The 16,658-nt window shown below is 45.3% G+C and overlaps 1 protein-coding gene across 7 annotated transcripts in view; it reads left to right on the forward strand.

Annotated features, from left to right (window-relative positions):
- The first annotated feature begins 6,838 nt into the window (after window positions 1-6,838).
- The window catches only part of DZIP1 (DAZ interacting zinc finger protein 1), a 55,037-nt gene continuing 45,217 nt past the window's right edge, over window positions 6,839-16,658 (forward strand). For 2 of the 7 annotated variants that reach the window (XM_072782604.1, XM_072782609.1), the window contains exons 1-5: window positions 6,842-6,932; window positions 7,600-7,698; window positions 8,147-8,278; window positions 9,520-9,745; window positions 9,860-10,402. In XM_072782604.1, coding sequence (XP_072638705.1) covers window positions 9,743-9,745; window positions 9,860-10,402 — 546 coding nt within the window. In that variant the 5' untranslated portion in view covers window positions 6,842-6,932; window positions 7,600-7,698; window positions 8,147-8,278; window positions 9,520-9,742. Of the gene's footprint in view, window positions 6,933-7,599; window positions 7,699-8,131; window positions 8,279-9,519; window positions 9,746-9,859; window positions 10,403-16,658 lie in introns of those variants that run through there. The other 5 variants (XM_072782610.1, XM_072782607.1, XM_072782606.1 and 2 more) reach the window with 5 other exon arrangements.

Raw genomic sequence — 16,658 nt, forward strand, 5'->3', positions numbered from 1 at the left:
GTCTGTCTTTCTCTGTGTCTCTCATGAATAAACAAAATCTAAAAAAAAAAAAAAAAAAAAAAAGACATGCTTAGGTCAGTGGCTGCCTTTACCTACTGATGCTCTGATTCGCGTGGCCTTGCTTGCCAGCAAAAACAGTAGCGGAAGAGCTTCTGTCTCACATCTTTCTTTCATGTCATTCAAGAGTGCATCTAATTGATAGAAACCAATTTGCTTCCAGAATATGAGCTGGAAAGGAGTCTGGAAAGCACGATTTTTAGCTTTCCAGCCTCTACAGAGCAGGAAGATACATTCAAGGAAGGAGGCATGAAGGCATAGTGAGCTAATTCTGTACCCATCTCCTGTGAGAAGTGACAGCTCTGTACAAAAAGCCTTCTCTAGACATGGAATTCTGGGTGCAAGAGCTGTCGCTAGGATGGACTCCCAGATCTCAGGGGCACGGGAGGAGCTCGAGATGTGTGTGCCCACATAAAAGCTGCTAACACCAGGTCATGAAACCGTAAGTCCTTATTTGATTTGTATGATCCCTTTCACTTCACTACAAATGCCAGGACTGAGACACCTTCCTTGACAGGTTTAGGTTTTTGTTTTTGGTTTTTTTTTTTAATATTTTATTTATTTATTCATAAGAGACAGAGAGAAAGAGAGAGAAGCAGAGACATAGGCAGAGAGAGAAGCAGACTCAATGCAGGGAGGCTGATGTGGGACTCGATCCCGGGACTCCAGGATCACACCCTGGGCCAAAGGCAGGCCTCAACCACAGAGCCACCCAGGCATCCCCAGGTTTTTGTTTTTGTTTTTGTTTTTAACCTATCTTCCAGATCTGAGTGAGTTCAAGGCAATACACTAGTGGTTTAATTTAATTGTAAGTTGAAATTGCCATCAGGCCATTTCACTGCTTAGGCCATAGGGATCCACCAAAAGAAGGATTGGGTGGCTATGGTGGTTTCAAAAGACGGGCTCAGAATCTTTGATGTTTCCACCCTTCAAAAGGCAAATCTAGGTGCTCTCCCCTTGGGTGTGAATCAAAGTGACTCGTGTCTTACCAGCAAATTTCCCTCTAATCTTTACTTTCACTGCATCTCACAAATGTTGATAAGTTTGGTTTTTTATTTAGCTCCAAATTAAATTTTTCTCCTGAGATTTCTTCTTTGAGTGGTGTACTATATAGAAATATGTCGTTTAGGGGCACCTGGATGGCTCAGTGGTTGAGCATCTGCCTTCAGCTCAGGGCATGATCCTGGGTCTGAAGATCGAGTCCCGCATCAGGCTCCCCAGAAGAAACCTGCTTCTCCCTCTGCCTATGTCTCTGCCTTTCTCTGTGTGTCTCTAATGAATAAATAAATAAAATCTTTAAAAAATAACTGTGTTGTTTAATCTCCAAATGTTTTGAAATTCTCCAGCTATCTTTTCTGCTATTGATTTCTAGTTTAATTCTGTCATTCTCTGAGAACGCATTTTGTATGATTTCTATTCTTTTACATTTATTAAGGTGTGTATGATGATCCAGAATGTAGTCTATCTCCCTGAATGTTCTATGTGAGTTTGAGAAGAACATGTACCCTCCTGTTTTTGGATAGAGTAGAGTTAACCGTTGAACAACACAGGTTTGAACTGTGCGTTGTCCATTGATACATTTTTTTTTTCAGTAAGTACAGGGCAGTGCTATAAATGTGTTTTCTTTTCCTTATGATATTCTTTTTTTTTTTTTTTAGACCTGAGCCAAAGGCAGATGCTCAACCACTGAGGCACCCATGTGCCCCCTTATGATTTTCTTAATAATATTTTCTTTTCTCTAGCTTACTTTATTGCAAGAATACAGTGTATAGGGCAGCCCCCATGGCTCAGCGGTTTAGCACCACCTTCAGTCCAGGGTGTGATCCTGGAGACCTGAGGTCAAGTCCCATGTAGGGCTCCCTGCATGGAGCCTGCTCCTCCCTCTGCCTGTGTCTCAGCCTCTCTCTCTTTCTCTCTCTCTCTCTCTCTCATGAATAAATAAATAAAATCTTTAAAAAAATGTAGTGTATAATACATATTACATGCGAAACGTGTTAATTGACGATGTTATCGGTATCGTGTTCAGTCAACAGTGGCTGATCAGTAGTTAAGTTTTGGGGGAGTTAAAAGTTATACATGGATTTTCAACTGTGTGTGTGTGGGTTGACACCCCTAATCTCTGCATTGTTCAAAAGTCAACTGTACATACATGCCAAGGATTGTTATGTCTTTTTGGAACATTAATCCCTTCATCATTATGCTGTACCTCTCAATCTCTGATCATCTTCCTTGTTCTGAAGTCTGGTTTGTCTGAAACTAATATAGCTGCTCTTCATTTCTTTTGATTGGTATTAGCATGGTGTATCTTTTTTCTATCCCTTTACTTTTAACCTATCTAAGTCTTTATGTCTGAACTGAAGACAACAAGCTGGGGCTTGTTTTTTGTTTTTTGAATTTTTTAAATCCAAGTTCTGTCTGATTAAAAACAACCTCTATCTGTTATCTATTTATTTGTTTGTTTATTTATTTATTTATTTATTTATTTATTTTAAAGCTTTTATTCATTTGAGAAAGAGAGAGAGAGTATGAGGAGAGAGAGGGGCAGAGGGAGAAGCTGCTGAGCAGAGACTGGACATGGGGCTCCATTCCAGGACCCTGAGATCATGACCTGAGCTAAAGGCAGACATTTAACCAACTGAGCCACCCAGGTGCCCCAATCTGTCTTTTAAGTGGTTTATTTATGCCACTCACATTTAAAATGATTATTGATATAATTGGGTTACTATCTTACATGTTTATAACTGTTTTCTATTCATTGTACGTATTCTTTGAGAGAATGGGAATAGGGGAGGAGCAGAGGGGGAGGTAATGGGAGGCGGAAAGAATCTCAAGCAGACTGTGCTGGGTATGGAGCCAGACATGGGGCTCCATCCTACAACCCCAAGATCATGACCTGAGCTGGAACTAAGAGTTGAATGTTGACTGAAGTGAAGTTGGTGCTTCACTGACTGATCCAGGCGCCCCTAAGATTTTACTTTTTGAGTAATCTTTACACCCAACATGGGGCTAGAACTCACAACCCCAAGATCAAGAGTCACATACTCTACCAAGACAGCCAGTCAGGTGCCCCTGAGTTGAGCATTTTATACCATTCTGTTTAACTTATCTCTTAGCATGTTAGTAATACTTTTAAACTTTTTTAATGCTTGCCCTAGAGTTTGCAATATATATTTATAACTGCCTGCCAGCAGCATATTTTAAGTTATTCAAAAGAAGCTAAGGCTGCAAAACCAGGTTTGAATTCAGAATTCTTGTATTCTCAGTGAAGGTCCCAGGGCAGCAACTCTTCCCACCCAGCATTATCCCAGCTAGTGAGGGGACTTGGTTTTTTTTTTTTTTTTTTAGTGAGGGGACTTGTGTGCATAGGTGTGTACCTTCCAACCCATATGTCTACACTATTTAGTACTTCTAAATAACTTTATTAGAAGTTCTAAAATGGTTAGGCCATCCCATATGCCTAGTCATAAGCAGCACAGTCCTTTGAGAAGATAGATGTGGGGAAGCAGCCCATATAGGCTCTGGAAGTTGGCATGGCTGTTTATGTAGGAAATTCTAGGCTTCCATGTAGCTGGAACATGGTCTTGAATGAGAAAACACAGATTCTGAGTTTAGCTCCTGGGACTTCTGTAAACAGCCACACTTGGGTGAAAGTTCTCTTGCCTATGTGTAAAGGTAGTATGGACCCAGATACTCATCTGACTCACCTTCACATAGTTTAGGCTTGCTACTCAATTTTCCAAAAGTAAATAATATTGTGTACTATATATAGTTCATGAAATATGGTTAATATATGTATATATATAGTGTGTATGTACGTACATATATATATAACGTACTATATATAGTGTGTGTATACGTATATAGTGTGTAAACTATAAGGGGAAAGTAATGACTTAATCCCAGAGTTAGGGAAATTGTTAAATAGGAAGATGGAGAGGGATGTGATGGTGGGGTGCATAGAGAGGGCCTTTGAAAATGCTCAGAATGTTTAATTTCTTTTTTTTTAAGATTTTATTTATTTATTCATGAGACACACACACACACACACACACACACACAGAGGCAGAGTCACAGGCATCGGGAGAAGCAGGCTCCATGCAGGGAGCATGCTCCATGCAGGGAGCCAGATGTGGGACTCGATCCCAGGACTCCAGGATTACACCCTGGGCCAAAGGCAGGCGCTAAACCGCTGAGCCACCCAGGGATCCCCGGAATGTTTAATTTCTTAACCGGGGTGATGGATACACATGTGTTCATTCTATTAATCTTCAAATTGTACGTATACATTTTATAGACTCTTGATACTATATATATATAATATTATAATTATAACTGAAAGACATTGGCCAGGTGATCAAAATAAGGACATAAATTACATGTCTTGTCTGATTCAATACCTTTTAATTATTTTGCTTCATAGTCCTGCTTTGGATACCTAATCTTGGTTTTACTCTTGTGAGGCCTGATTATGTTTAATAATTTTAATAATAAATTGATGTTAATCACCACCCCCACCTGCCTGCCTCAATGCAATTTTCATTTTCTCACACTTGCTCATTTCAAACAAGAGAAATAGAAACAAAAATCTGAAATAAATTCAGCCACAACATTTTTGTTTACTTACTATAATGATCAATATTCACCAATATTTTATTTCCCTTTTTTAGGATCATTTCTATCTTCAAAAAAATACTTATCTGAGCATTTACTATGTGCTCAATGTGCTAGAATAATTGAAGTTCTCATTGTCTACTGGAGGAGAAAGATACCTAGTTTCTTTAAAAAATATTTTTTTTTGTTTAAAGATTTTATTTATTTATTCATGAGACACGCACAGAGAGAGAGAGAGAGAGAGAGAGAGAGAGGCAGAGACTCAGGCTGAGGGAGAAGCAGGGTCCATGCAGGGAGCCCAATGTGGGACTCGATCTTGGGACTCCAGGATCACGCACTGGGCCGAAGGCAGGTGCCAAACCGCTGAACCACCCAGGGATCCCTCTTTTTTAATTTTTTAAAAAAATATTTTATTTATTTATTAATTTGAGAGAGTAAGAGAGCACACAAGCAGGGCGTGGGGGGGTGGGGCAGAGGGAAGAGGAAGAACTAGGCTCCCCATTGAGCAGGGAGCCTGACACAGGGCTGGATCACAGACCCTGTGATCATGACCTGAGCCAAAGGCAGATGCTTAACCCACTAAGCTACCCAGGTACCCCTAAATAGTTTCTTAAAATTGAATTATTTAATTATCACAGCCACTCCCTGCTGGGCTGTGCTAATTGGTGTAAGAGATCTGAAAGAATCAAGAATGCATGATTGCTGCTGTGCCATGCCAAAGCCAACTGGTTCACTTTATTTCTTCCAACTCTACAAAAATGGGGTAATGTACTGACAGTGGGGAATAGATGATACAAGTAACTCAAATAGTATATCATCAAATAATGTTAAGCAATTATCCTACACACACACACACACACACACACACACACACACCAGAAAGGGCTACAGAGTATAGACTTTGCAAAGCAATGGCTTTTCTACTTCATTTAATACCTGAAAAATCTACCTAGAGATGTCTTCCTATTCTACTTTAAAGGATTCTTATGGATCTTGGATTCACTTTCAAACTTAAGTATTTTAAAATTCAACAAATTTTAAAATCTCACCAAGGCTGTCCTAGACCTAATGATTTCAAAGTAAAAACTAAAGAAAAGAATTCACATGAATGCTTATTAAATTATTACTATGTTTGAAGCCTTGTGCTAAGTAAAGTATGGTACAAAGTTGATTTGGTCAGGGAGAAGCACAAGGAAAAGCATTTTTATGGTACCAGGTTACCTTCCAGCAAAGATTCTGTAGTTACTCCTTAATGAGTGAAGAACAATTTGTGCTACAGCAGACACTAACATTTTGCGATGCACTCAAATTCCTCCATCTGGATCGATCTCATGGTTGTAAAAAAATGCTATATGCATACTTTCTGGATTACTCCTTATTTTAAAATACCGAATTTTGCCCAATTGTCAGACCAAGTGTTCCAATTTCAGGTTAAAAATACAGTCACACTACTCTTGTCCTACGACATCTCCTCTCCCACTGCCAAACTTTCCACCAACAGAGAGCCTTGCTTTGCGTCCTAAAGTGGACATCACCGGAAGAGATGCGGACATTTAGATGGGTCTAATCCTCGTGGGCTTGCTCGAAGAGCGCCTAATCCCGTTTCCCACGTTAGTCGAGTCTAAAGCCGAGCTGCCTTAGATGGCCTGTTCGAGGTTCCTTGCATCTTGCATCTGCAGGCTTCAGCGATTAAAATGCATCTCTTCTTGGGGGAGATTTCACACGAAGCACCTACATAGTAAATCAGCCAGCTGAAGGCCGGGCCAGCCGCAGGGCTGGAGAGAATCTGGTTTCTCTTTGAAAAGCCTTCCCGGGGAGATCATCCCCCGCCAGCAACAGAGCGCTCGCCGGCACCACGTGTCTGCGCCCACAGCCGGATTGGCGGAGCGCATTTTAGCGCTGCGGTGTAGACGCGCACGGTCCCGCCCAGCTGCCAGAGGAGCCGGGACGCGGAGCGGAGAGGCCGGAGGGAGACCGCAGAGGGGAGGGGGCGGGAGGGGGGTGGGGGACCCGAGGAGCCCCGGCCGGGAGTCTGCGAGGGCCCGAACGGCGCCAGGCCCGCCGCGCCACGACTTGCCCAAACCAGACAGGCTGCATTCTGCGCCCTGGAGGACGGAGCCGGCCCGCCGCTGCCGCTGCCGCCCCGCCGCTCCGCGGCCTCCGTGGGCCCCGCCTTGAGCCAGCGGCGCCTCTGGGGTCTGGTCCCCAGCGCCGCCCCCGCCCGCCCGCAGCGTCCCGCACCCGCCCCGGAGCGCGCAGCTGGGGTGAGCCGAGGCCCGGGCTGCGCCGGGAGCCCCTGGGAGCCTACCGGGCCCCGCAGACCTCGGGGTGATGCTGCCGCCCGCGCGCCCCGCGCCCCCTCGCCCCCGCGCCCCGCTCCCCCTCGCCCCCGCGCCCCGCTCCCCCTCGCCCCCGCGCCCCGCTCCCTCTCGCCCGCTCCCCCTCGCCCGCTCCCCCGCGCCCCCGCGGCGCCCAGCCTTCCCCGGAGCCCCGGAGCCCGGGAGCCCGGCCTTTGTCCCCGCAGCGAGCCCGCGGCCCGAGGCGCCGCGCCGCAGCCCAGCCCCGGGATGGGGGGCGGAGGGGCCGCGAAAACGTGCCCCTTCTTTCTTCTTTCCTGTTCCGGCCATCTTGGGGCCGAGACCCGAGCGCGGGGCGCGGGGGGCAGGCAGCGCGGCTCGGTGCGCCCAGGTGGCGGCGGCGACCCCAGCCAGCCCCGCCCGCGCCGCCTCCGACCGCCGCGGGGGCGCGCGGGGAGCCCCAGCTCGGCCCCGGGCCTGGGCCCACGGCCCCGGGCAGCCCCGAACCCGCCAGAGGCGCAGAAAATAGGAGGGATACGGCCTGGGAGCTGACCTACGCCCAGTTCATTCAGTCATTCTTTACCCACGTGTCCCTTTGGCAGATTCTCAGCCCTCCCTGCCTGTCCTTTGCTAGGTGCTGAGGACACATAACGGCGAGCAAGAGGAGCCCGGCCCTTGTTCCCGCGGACCCCGCAGCCCAGTGGATGGAGCCCACCGTCCGCAGACCTGCCAGGTCGGTATCCTCACGGCCTCCAAACAGGTTGGGAAGCCGGGGCATGCGCGGACATAACCTGCCCTGGGTCAAGCAGCGAGTAAATGGCAGAATCAAACTTTGAACCTAGGTCTGTAAGTCTTTATGCCAGCTGCAGTGAACCGTTAATGGTTCTTTTTTTTCCCCCAAAGGCCCATTACAAGCGATTTGGATGTACAGTTTGTATGAAGTCCTATGAAGTGCATGCTCCATTTCCTGGATGTTTATATATGGGTTTATTTCTAGTTCACGGTATCTGGAAAGTGCTAAAAATATTTGATATTACAACTTTGCTTTAAGTTACTCTGGATTGTATTTTCCTTTCTTCTATTCACATATATGGCTGTTAGGAAAGAAAACAAAATTCCTGAGGGTTGTTCCAAGCAGGGAATCCCCGGTGGATTGACGAATGTGTGTGGCTTTTCTTCAGCTCACTGATCTCTGTGGTAGCTACGGGCACCCAAAAAACCCCCAAGAATGAAAGGCCTGTGATCCGCAAGTTGCTGCTAGAGATATTTTAGCCTCTCCAGATAACGATGCAGCTGCCACACAAGTTTGTAAGGTAAATAACAGGGCCTGCTAAAGCTTAATGGTACAAAGCTGATTAAAGTTCTCCATTTAAACTTTTTTTTTAAGTTCACATTTTGAAAATGTATCCTTTTGGAAAGACAAGTGAAGTACTAATATCTAGGGAAGTTGCTTGATTTGTGTATCTTTTTTTTTTTTTTAAGATTGTATTTATTTATTCATAGAGACAGAGAGAGAGAGGGGCGGGGGTTGGGGGGTGGGTGGGTGGGGGTGGGCAGAGGCACAGCCAGAGGTAGAAGCAGGCTCCATGCAGGGAGCCTGATGTGGGACTCAATCCAGGGTCCCCAGGATCACACCCCAGGCTGCAGGCTGCGCTAAACCGCTGCGCCACCGGGCCTGCCCTCTATCATCAGTAGATTATATTTAGGTAGGCAACTCAGAGGAAGAAAGCATCTAAAAAAAAGTGTGTTGGGTGTAAGAAATTCAGAGAGAGAGAGAGAGAGAGAGAGAGAGAGAAAAGAAATTCAGAGAGCCTGCCATCATAGTTAGCTACTCCACAAATTTAATATTTTAACCAATTTTGTTGGCGCATAATATACAAATGCACCCTTAATTTTCGATGTACAATTCGATACATTTTTGACAATGTATATACCCAGGTAATCAACAATCAAAATACACAATAAAAAAACAAACAAAAAAACAAAATATACAATCAAAATATAGAATATTTCTGTTATACTGCAAGAGTGTTCTTGTTCTTTTGCAGCCAATTCCCCAACATCTCATGTAATTTTACATAGTTTTGCTGCGTAACTTTTTAATTTTTTTTAATGTTTTTATTTTTTTTAATTTATTTATGATAGTTACACACACAGAGAGAGAGAGAGAGGCAGAGACATAGGCAGAGGGAGAGGGAGAAGCAGGCTCCCTGCACCGGGAGCCTCACGTGGGATTCGATCCCGGGTCTCCAGGATCGCGCCCTGGGCCAAAGGCAGGCGCCAAACCGCCGCGCCACCCAGGGATCCCCCTGCTTGACGTTTTTTTAAGTTGCGTATAAAAGATGAGGATCATAGGCATTTCTCATCTCCACACCGAGGGGGACAGGAGTGAATAACCAGAGGCTGGCGGCTGGGACCAGGAGTGCCCCGGGGTTGGGGTTCCCCAAGGGGCATCGTGGAGCGTCAGCCCCAGAGCCGGAGCCAGGGAGGGGAGTGGCCCGGGGTGCCCTCTCGGGAGGACGCGCTCGCCCACGGGTCTCCTCCGGTCCCGCAGGGCCCCGGGCGCACGCTGACGGCCCTGGGGGCAGGCGCGCCCTCCGCTCCCGGCCCCGCAGCGGCGCTGCCATAGCAACGGCCTGGCCGCCGCCGCCGCCGCCGCCGCCGCCCGAGACCCGGCCACCTCCCGCTCCCGAGGGGTGGGGCGGCGGCGGCCCGGGAGGCGGCCCGGCCCGCCCCCTCCTCGGAGGCCAGCGGAGGCGGCGGATTTTCTCCCAAGCATGGTAAGGGCGGGGAGGTGGCGCTGCCCGGGGGACGCGGGGCGGGGGGCGGCCCCCCTCGCCAGCCCCGGCCGCGGCGGCCCCCCTCCGCATCCCCACGCCGTCCGCTCCCCGCAGCCCTTCCAGAAGCACGTCTACTACCCGCTGGCCGGCTGCCCCGAGGGCCCCGGCGCCCCCGCAGCCGCCGCGATGGCCTGTGCCCCCCACCGCGCGGCGTCGGGCCCCCTGCCCTGCTTCCAGTTCCGGCCTCGGCTGGAGAGCGTGGACTGGCGGCGGCTGAGCGCCATCGACGTGGACAAGGTGGCGGGGGCCGTGGACGTGCTGACGCTGCAGGAGAACATCATGAACATCACCTTCTGCAAGCTGGAGGACGAGAAGTGCGCCCACTGCCAGTCGGGGGTGGACCCGGTGCTGCTGAAGCTCATCCGCCTGGCGCAGCTCACCATCGAGTACCTGCTGCACTCGCAGGAGTTCCTCACCTCGCAGCTGCACCACCTGGAGGAGCGCCTGCGCCTGAGCCTGGAGGAGGGGGAGCAGAGCAGGACGCTCCTCAGCAAGCAGGCCGGGGAGATTAAGTTACTCAAGGAAGAGTGTAAACGCAGGAAGAAGATGATCTCCACCCAGCAGCTGATGATCGAGGCCAAAGCCAGCTACTACCAGGTGGGACACTGCCTTGTGATTCCAATTCATAACCCAGTGAAACTCTCCATCCCCACCGGCCAGGATGTTGAGAATCCCTTTCCCAGATCACTGCTTCCTCCCACCCCATTTCTCAGTAGTTAAGCGGAGCGGTGATTGTAACCAACAAGCGACATGGTTCATTACCTTCCATAGACGACCGTAGGATTAATAATGAAACAACCTCCGCAGTGTTGTTTTAAAGCCATCTACATGCAGGTTGTTTAAGAAACTGCGTCCTAATCGATATAATGAGGAATAAACCATGTACAAATTGCTGTTGAGGTCTGCACCCCCCCACCCTTGATCTGGTATGACTAAATTTGTGGGGGTTTTATTTCAAAATATTTTCAGACTTACAGAAAAGTTGTAAGAATAGCACAAAGAACTTCATAAACCCCTCACCCAGATTCTCCAGTTATTAACATTTACCACAGTTGCTTTGTTTACTCAGTCTCTATGTACATACTATTGTTTTTTGAACCATTCAACAGTGAGTTTCCGGCTCCTGACCATTTCAATGTGTATATCTCCTGAGTACAAAAACACTGACTAATGATATTAGTGATAAAGAACGACAGTGTGTGTGTGTTTTTTTTTTTTTTTAAGATTTTGTTTATTTATTCATGAGAGACACAGAAAGAGAGAGAGAAAGGCAGAGACACAGGCAGAGGGAGAAGCAGGCTCCCTGCAGGGAGCCCGACATGGGCCTGGATCCCAGGTCTCCAGGATTACACCCTGGGCCAAAGGCGGTGCTAAACCACTAAGCCACCTGGGCTGCCCCCAACAGTGTGTTTTAATTGAACAGGTTATATTTAAAATATATTTTATTAGTAAAACAACAGTATTTAAAGAAGTAAAACCTCTTGCTTTTCTGCTCCTAATCACTACTATGGGTTAGACATTGAGCTCAAGATAAATATTGTAATTTTTGGGTATAACAGAAATCAGTGTACTTATTTTTTTTTTTTTTATCAATTAGGTGGAGGAATCGCAAAGGGTATCAACAATGTTGGATAAAGATATCAAAGTAAACAACAGGCTGATGAGATTGATTTTATTTCCTTATATTGTAGTCCCTTTGGCCAAAGAAGAGTTAAAAGACCTCAGGGAATGGGATGCCTGGCTGGTTCAGTCAGTAGAGCATGAACTTAGGGTTGTGACTTCGAGCTCCACAGTAGGAGTAAAGTTTATTAAAAAAAAAAAAAGCTTCAGTGGACTTAGGTACTAGTGGTATGAGTGATTGCAGAGGACTGGGCTTACGCACAGATAATGGGGTGGTTCATAGTGCTTAAGGACTGACTCAAAAAAATAAATAAATAAAAATAAAATTAAAAAAAAAAAGGGGGACCGACTCAGCAGCAGGAGCCATGGGAAAAATGAACTTAAGATAGATGAACAGTTGGCAGAGAATACTGTCAGAAAGGCTTAGTGGTCAGCCTTGGGTATACAACCCTGAGGTATAATCCTCAAATGACACATGATGTTGCTCGTTGCCTATTTGTTTCATAAGTGCCATTTAGAAACTATGTACTTAAAAATAGTGCTGATAGGCGTTTTATAAATATATTTATTATACAATGAGTAGAATGGGTTCTACTTAGACATTAAAAATTGTTTAGCTTGGGGAGCCTGGATGGCTCAGTCGATTGAGCATCTGACTCTTGGTTTCCACTTGGGTCATGATCTTGCAGGTTTGTGAGATTGAGCCCTACATCAGGCTCCAGGCTCAGCAGGGAGTCTGCTTGAGATTCTCTCTCCCTGTATCCCTCCCCAATGTGCTCTCTGGCTCTCTCTTTCTCTCTCTCTCTCTAAAATAAATGAATCTTCAAAAAAAAAAAAATAGTTTAGGGATGCCTGGGTGGCTCAGCGGTTGAGCATCTGCCTTTGGCTTAGGGCGTGGTCCCTGTCTGGGGATGGAGTTCCGCATCTGGCTCTTTAGAGGAGCCTGCTTCTCCCTCTCTCTATGTCTGCCTCTCTCTCTGTGTTTCTCACGAATGAATAAATAAAATCTTTTTTTAAAAAACGTTTAGCATTGGTGGTAATCGGTAAAATATTAAAACCAAAACATACAGAAATTTTATGTTTATGAACATTTTTTCATTCTTTTGGTTACCATAGAAATAGCTGTTGTAAAGATTTTCAAGTATGAATGATGTGCGTGAATAAAGATAATGGCTCAATTTTATGAAATGAGTGATACCTGCCAACTTGGCCACTCAGCAGACTCTGAATGACCAGGTGTATAGTGTGCCTAGGTGTGACCGTGAAAAAATAGAAGTGACCAGACCACTTTTTTCTATTTAGCCGAGTGTAGACACACTCTGCTGTCTTTGGTGGCTTGCCATTATGTCTTCGTGGAGTCTCTGAGCAGTGTGAGCCCTTTAGGGAGACAATTCCAGAGTTAGACTGCATGGGTTTGAATCCTAACTAACTATTCTACTATGCAAGTCACTTAACGCCTAGACCTCCGTTTCCTCATCTGGAAAATGAGAACATTAGTAGTAGGTAACTTTTAGGACTATTCTGGGAATTCCATGAGATAATGCATATGTGGCATAAGGAAGTCAGCAAACAGCATCTGATGTGTGCATGTTGATTTCCACAGTGGCTTCTTGGTAGTGAGCTGTGACTACCTGTGATGTATGTGAATCCTCACACCTTTCCTAGGAGCTAAATAGTGGTTGCAGTGCTGATGCTGTAAGAATCAGTGATTCAGACACGGGAAGTCAAGACTGCTGCTAAGAAAAGTTGATGCATAAGCTAGCTGGGATTCCAAGGTGTTATGATTATTTTAACTTCAGGTTCCTGTGTTTAGGGATATTCGGCCTATGATAAAATTTACAGGAAGACCCTTGATTTTGTTGAAATAGCTACTTGACTTTAGCCTACAGTCATCAATTTGTGTTTTTGTTTTTTAAAGATTGTATCTATTTGAGAGAGAGCATGGGATAGAGAGAGAGCAAGCACAAGCAGGGAAGAGGGGCAGAGGGAGAGGGCAAAGCAGGCTCCCCACTAAGCAGGGAGCCTGATGTGGAGCTCAGTCCCAGGACCCTCGGGATCACGCCCTGAGTCGAAGGCAGATGCTTAACCGACTCAGCCGCCCAGGCATCTCATGAATTTGTGTTTATTTATTTATTTTTTATTTTAATTTTTATTTATTTATGATAGTCACAGAGAGAGAGAGAGAGAGGCAGAGACACAGGCAGAGGGAGAAGCAGGCTCCATGCACCGGGAGCCTGACGTGGGATTCGATCCCGGGTCTCCAGGATCGCGCCCTGGGCCAAAGGCAGGCGCCAAACCGCTGCGCCACCAAGGGGTCCCTGAATTTGTGAGACCTCCAACAGCTGAGGAAATATTGTGGCCATGTGTAAAGGCAAATCTATACCAAAGATTTGGCTATCAAATTATTTTTTATATATTTTTTAAAGATTGTATTTATTTATGAAAGACATGGAGAGAGAGGCAGAGACACAGGCAGAGGGAGAGACAGTCTTTCCGCAGGGAGCCTGGTATGAGACTGGATCCTGGGACTCTGGGATCACGCCCTAAGCCGAAGGCAGACACTCAACCACTGAGCCACCCAGGCGTCCCTCCAATAATTTTTTTTAATTAAAAATTTAAAAACCCCAGTGGATCATAACAGAACTTAGACTCATTCCAAGAAGACCTTTTGTTTTCATAGCTGGAAGACTTAGATTCCTCTCCATGCTTTAGCACCATGGGCAGATTTTGGAATCTGTCAGTGAATTTCTGACCCTGGTTGCAGTTTTTTTGGGGTCTCAGAACTGGAGATGAGTGTTGGGGGAAGAAAAAGCATGCATTTTGCAGTTAGAGAGACATAGATTAAAATATGCATCTGAGGGACGCCTTGCCTTGGGTGGCTTAGTGGTTGAGCATCTGCCTTTGGCTCAGGGCGTGAAACTGGAGTCCCAGGATCGAGTCCTGAATCGGGCTTCCTGCATGGAGCCTGCTTCTCCCTCTGCCTATGTCTCTGCCTCTGCCTCTCTCTGTGTCTCTCATGAATAAATAAATAAAATCTTTTAAAAAATTAAATAAAATATGCATCTGATAATGCTATGACCTAATTCATTCTCTGCATCCCCATCCAACCTCTGGCAACCACTGTTTTTACTGTCTGTCATTTTGCTTTTTCCAGAATGTCATATAGTTGGAATCACTCAGGATGTAGCCTTTTCAGATTGATTTCTTTTCTTTAGTAATATGCATTTAATGTTTTTCCATGTCTTTTCCTGACTTGATGGCTTCTTTCTTTTAAGTGTTGAATAATATCCCATTGTTTAGATGGACCACAGTTTATTTGTTCACCTACTGAAGAATATCTGTGTTTTAGTTGTTTGTTTTCTTTTAGTTGAGTTTTAAGAGTTTTTATATATTTTAGATAACAGCTCTTTATCAGTCATGTGTTTTGCACGTTTTCTCCCAGTCTGTGGGTGTTTTCTCGTTTTCTTCACATTGTCTTTTGCAGAAGTTCTGAATTTTAATGAAGTCCTGCTTATCAATTATTTCTTTCATGGATTGTGCCTTTCGTGTTATATCTAAAAAGGCATTACTGCAGCCATCAAGGTTTTCTTCTATGTAATTTTTTAGGAGTTTTATAGGTGTGTGATCCACTTATATTTTACATTTAGGTCTTTGATCCATTTTGAATTAGATTTTGTGAAGGATATGAAGTCTGTATTGGCGTTCTTTTTTGCATGTGGATGTCCAGTTGTTCCAGGGCTGGACATAGTTGAAGAAACTATCTTTGTTTCGTTGTATTGTTTTTGCTTCTTTGTCAAAATTCAGGTGATGATATTTATATGGGCTTGTTTCTGGGCTCTGTCTTCTGCTCCAGTGTTTCTGTCTTTTTTTTTTTTTTTTTTAAAGATTGATTGATTGACTGATTGATTCATGACAGACACACACAGAGAGAGAGAGAGGCAGAGACACAGGCAGAGGGAGAAGCAGGCTCCATGCAGGGAGCCCGACATGGGACTCAATCCCGGGTCTCCAGGATCACACCCCGGGCCGAAGGCAGCACTGAACCGCTGGGCCACTGGGGCTGTCCTGTCTGTCTGTTCTTTAGATGATACCACAGTGTCTTGACTACTATAGCTTTATGTAGTGAGTCTTAAAATTGAGAAGCATCAGTCCTCCAATTTTGCCTGTCTCCTTCAATACCATGTGGGCTATTCTGCGTCTTTTAACAAACTTTAGAATCAGTTGGTTGCTATTCACGAATCACTGCCTGGGATTTGGATTGGGATTGCGTTGAATCCATAGATCAAGTTAGGGAGAATTGACATCTTGACAATATTGAGTCCTCATATCCATTAATATGGATAGTCACTTACTTAGTTCTTCTTGATTTGTTCTTCAGAACTTTGAAGCTTTCTTCACATAGATCTTTTTTTTTTTTAGATTTTATTTATTTTATTCATGAAAGACATAGAAAGAGAGGCAGAGACATAGGCAGAGGAAGAAGCAGGCTCCTTGAGGGGAGCCTGATGCGGGACTTGATTCTGGACCAGGATCTATCCTGAGCCAAAGGCAGATGCTCAACCACCGAGCCACCGAGGCATCCCTATATAGATCTTGTACATATTTTGTTGGATTCATACCTAAGAACTCATTTTTGGGGGTACTAATGTAAATGGTGGTATGTTTTGAATTTCAAATTCCACTTTTTCATTACCAGAATATAGGAAAACAATTGACTTTATAGTAAATAAACCTTATATCCTGCAATTTTGCTGTACAATTATATTAGTACCAGAGGGTTTTTGTTGTCAATTCTATTTTCTATGTAGACATTAGTATCATCTACAAACAAGGAAAATTTTGTGTCTTCCTTCTCAGTCTGTATATTTGTTACTTCTTTTTCTTGCTGTAATACATTAGCAAAGACTTCCAGAGCAATGTCTGTTTCTACAAGCTTGGTTTGCCCTGTGTCTTCTCCTCTCCTATGGATCCAAGAAGAGTTGTTGATTTTTTAGTCTGTTCAGCTTTTTACTTATTGTAAGGATGGAGTGGCAATTTTCAAGCTTCTTACCTGCATATCTGGGAATGAAGTCTTTTAATTTTATTTTGGTGTTTTTGTCAAATAGAAATTTTTCATCTTTAATTTTTATTTTTAAAGATTCTATTTATTTGAGAGAGAGAATGAGAGAGTGCAGAGAGTGCACACGAGCCAGAGTTGGGGCAGAGGGGGAGAGGGAGAAGCAGGCTCCCCGTT

Source organism: Canis lupus, chromosome 17 (assembly GCF_048164855.1).
Source record: "Canis lupus baileyi chromosome 17, mCanLup2.hap1, whole genome shotgun sequence".
NCBI lineage: Eukaryota > Metazoa > Chordata > Mammalia > Carnivora > Canidae > Canis > Canis lupus.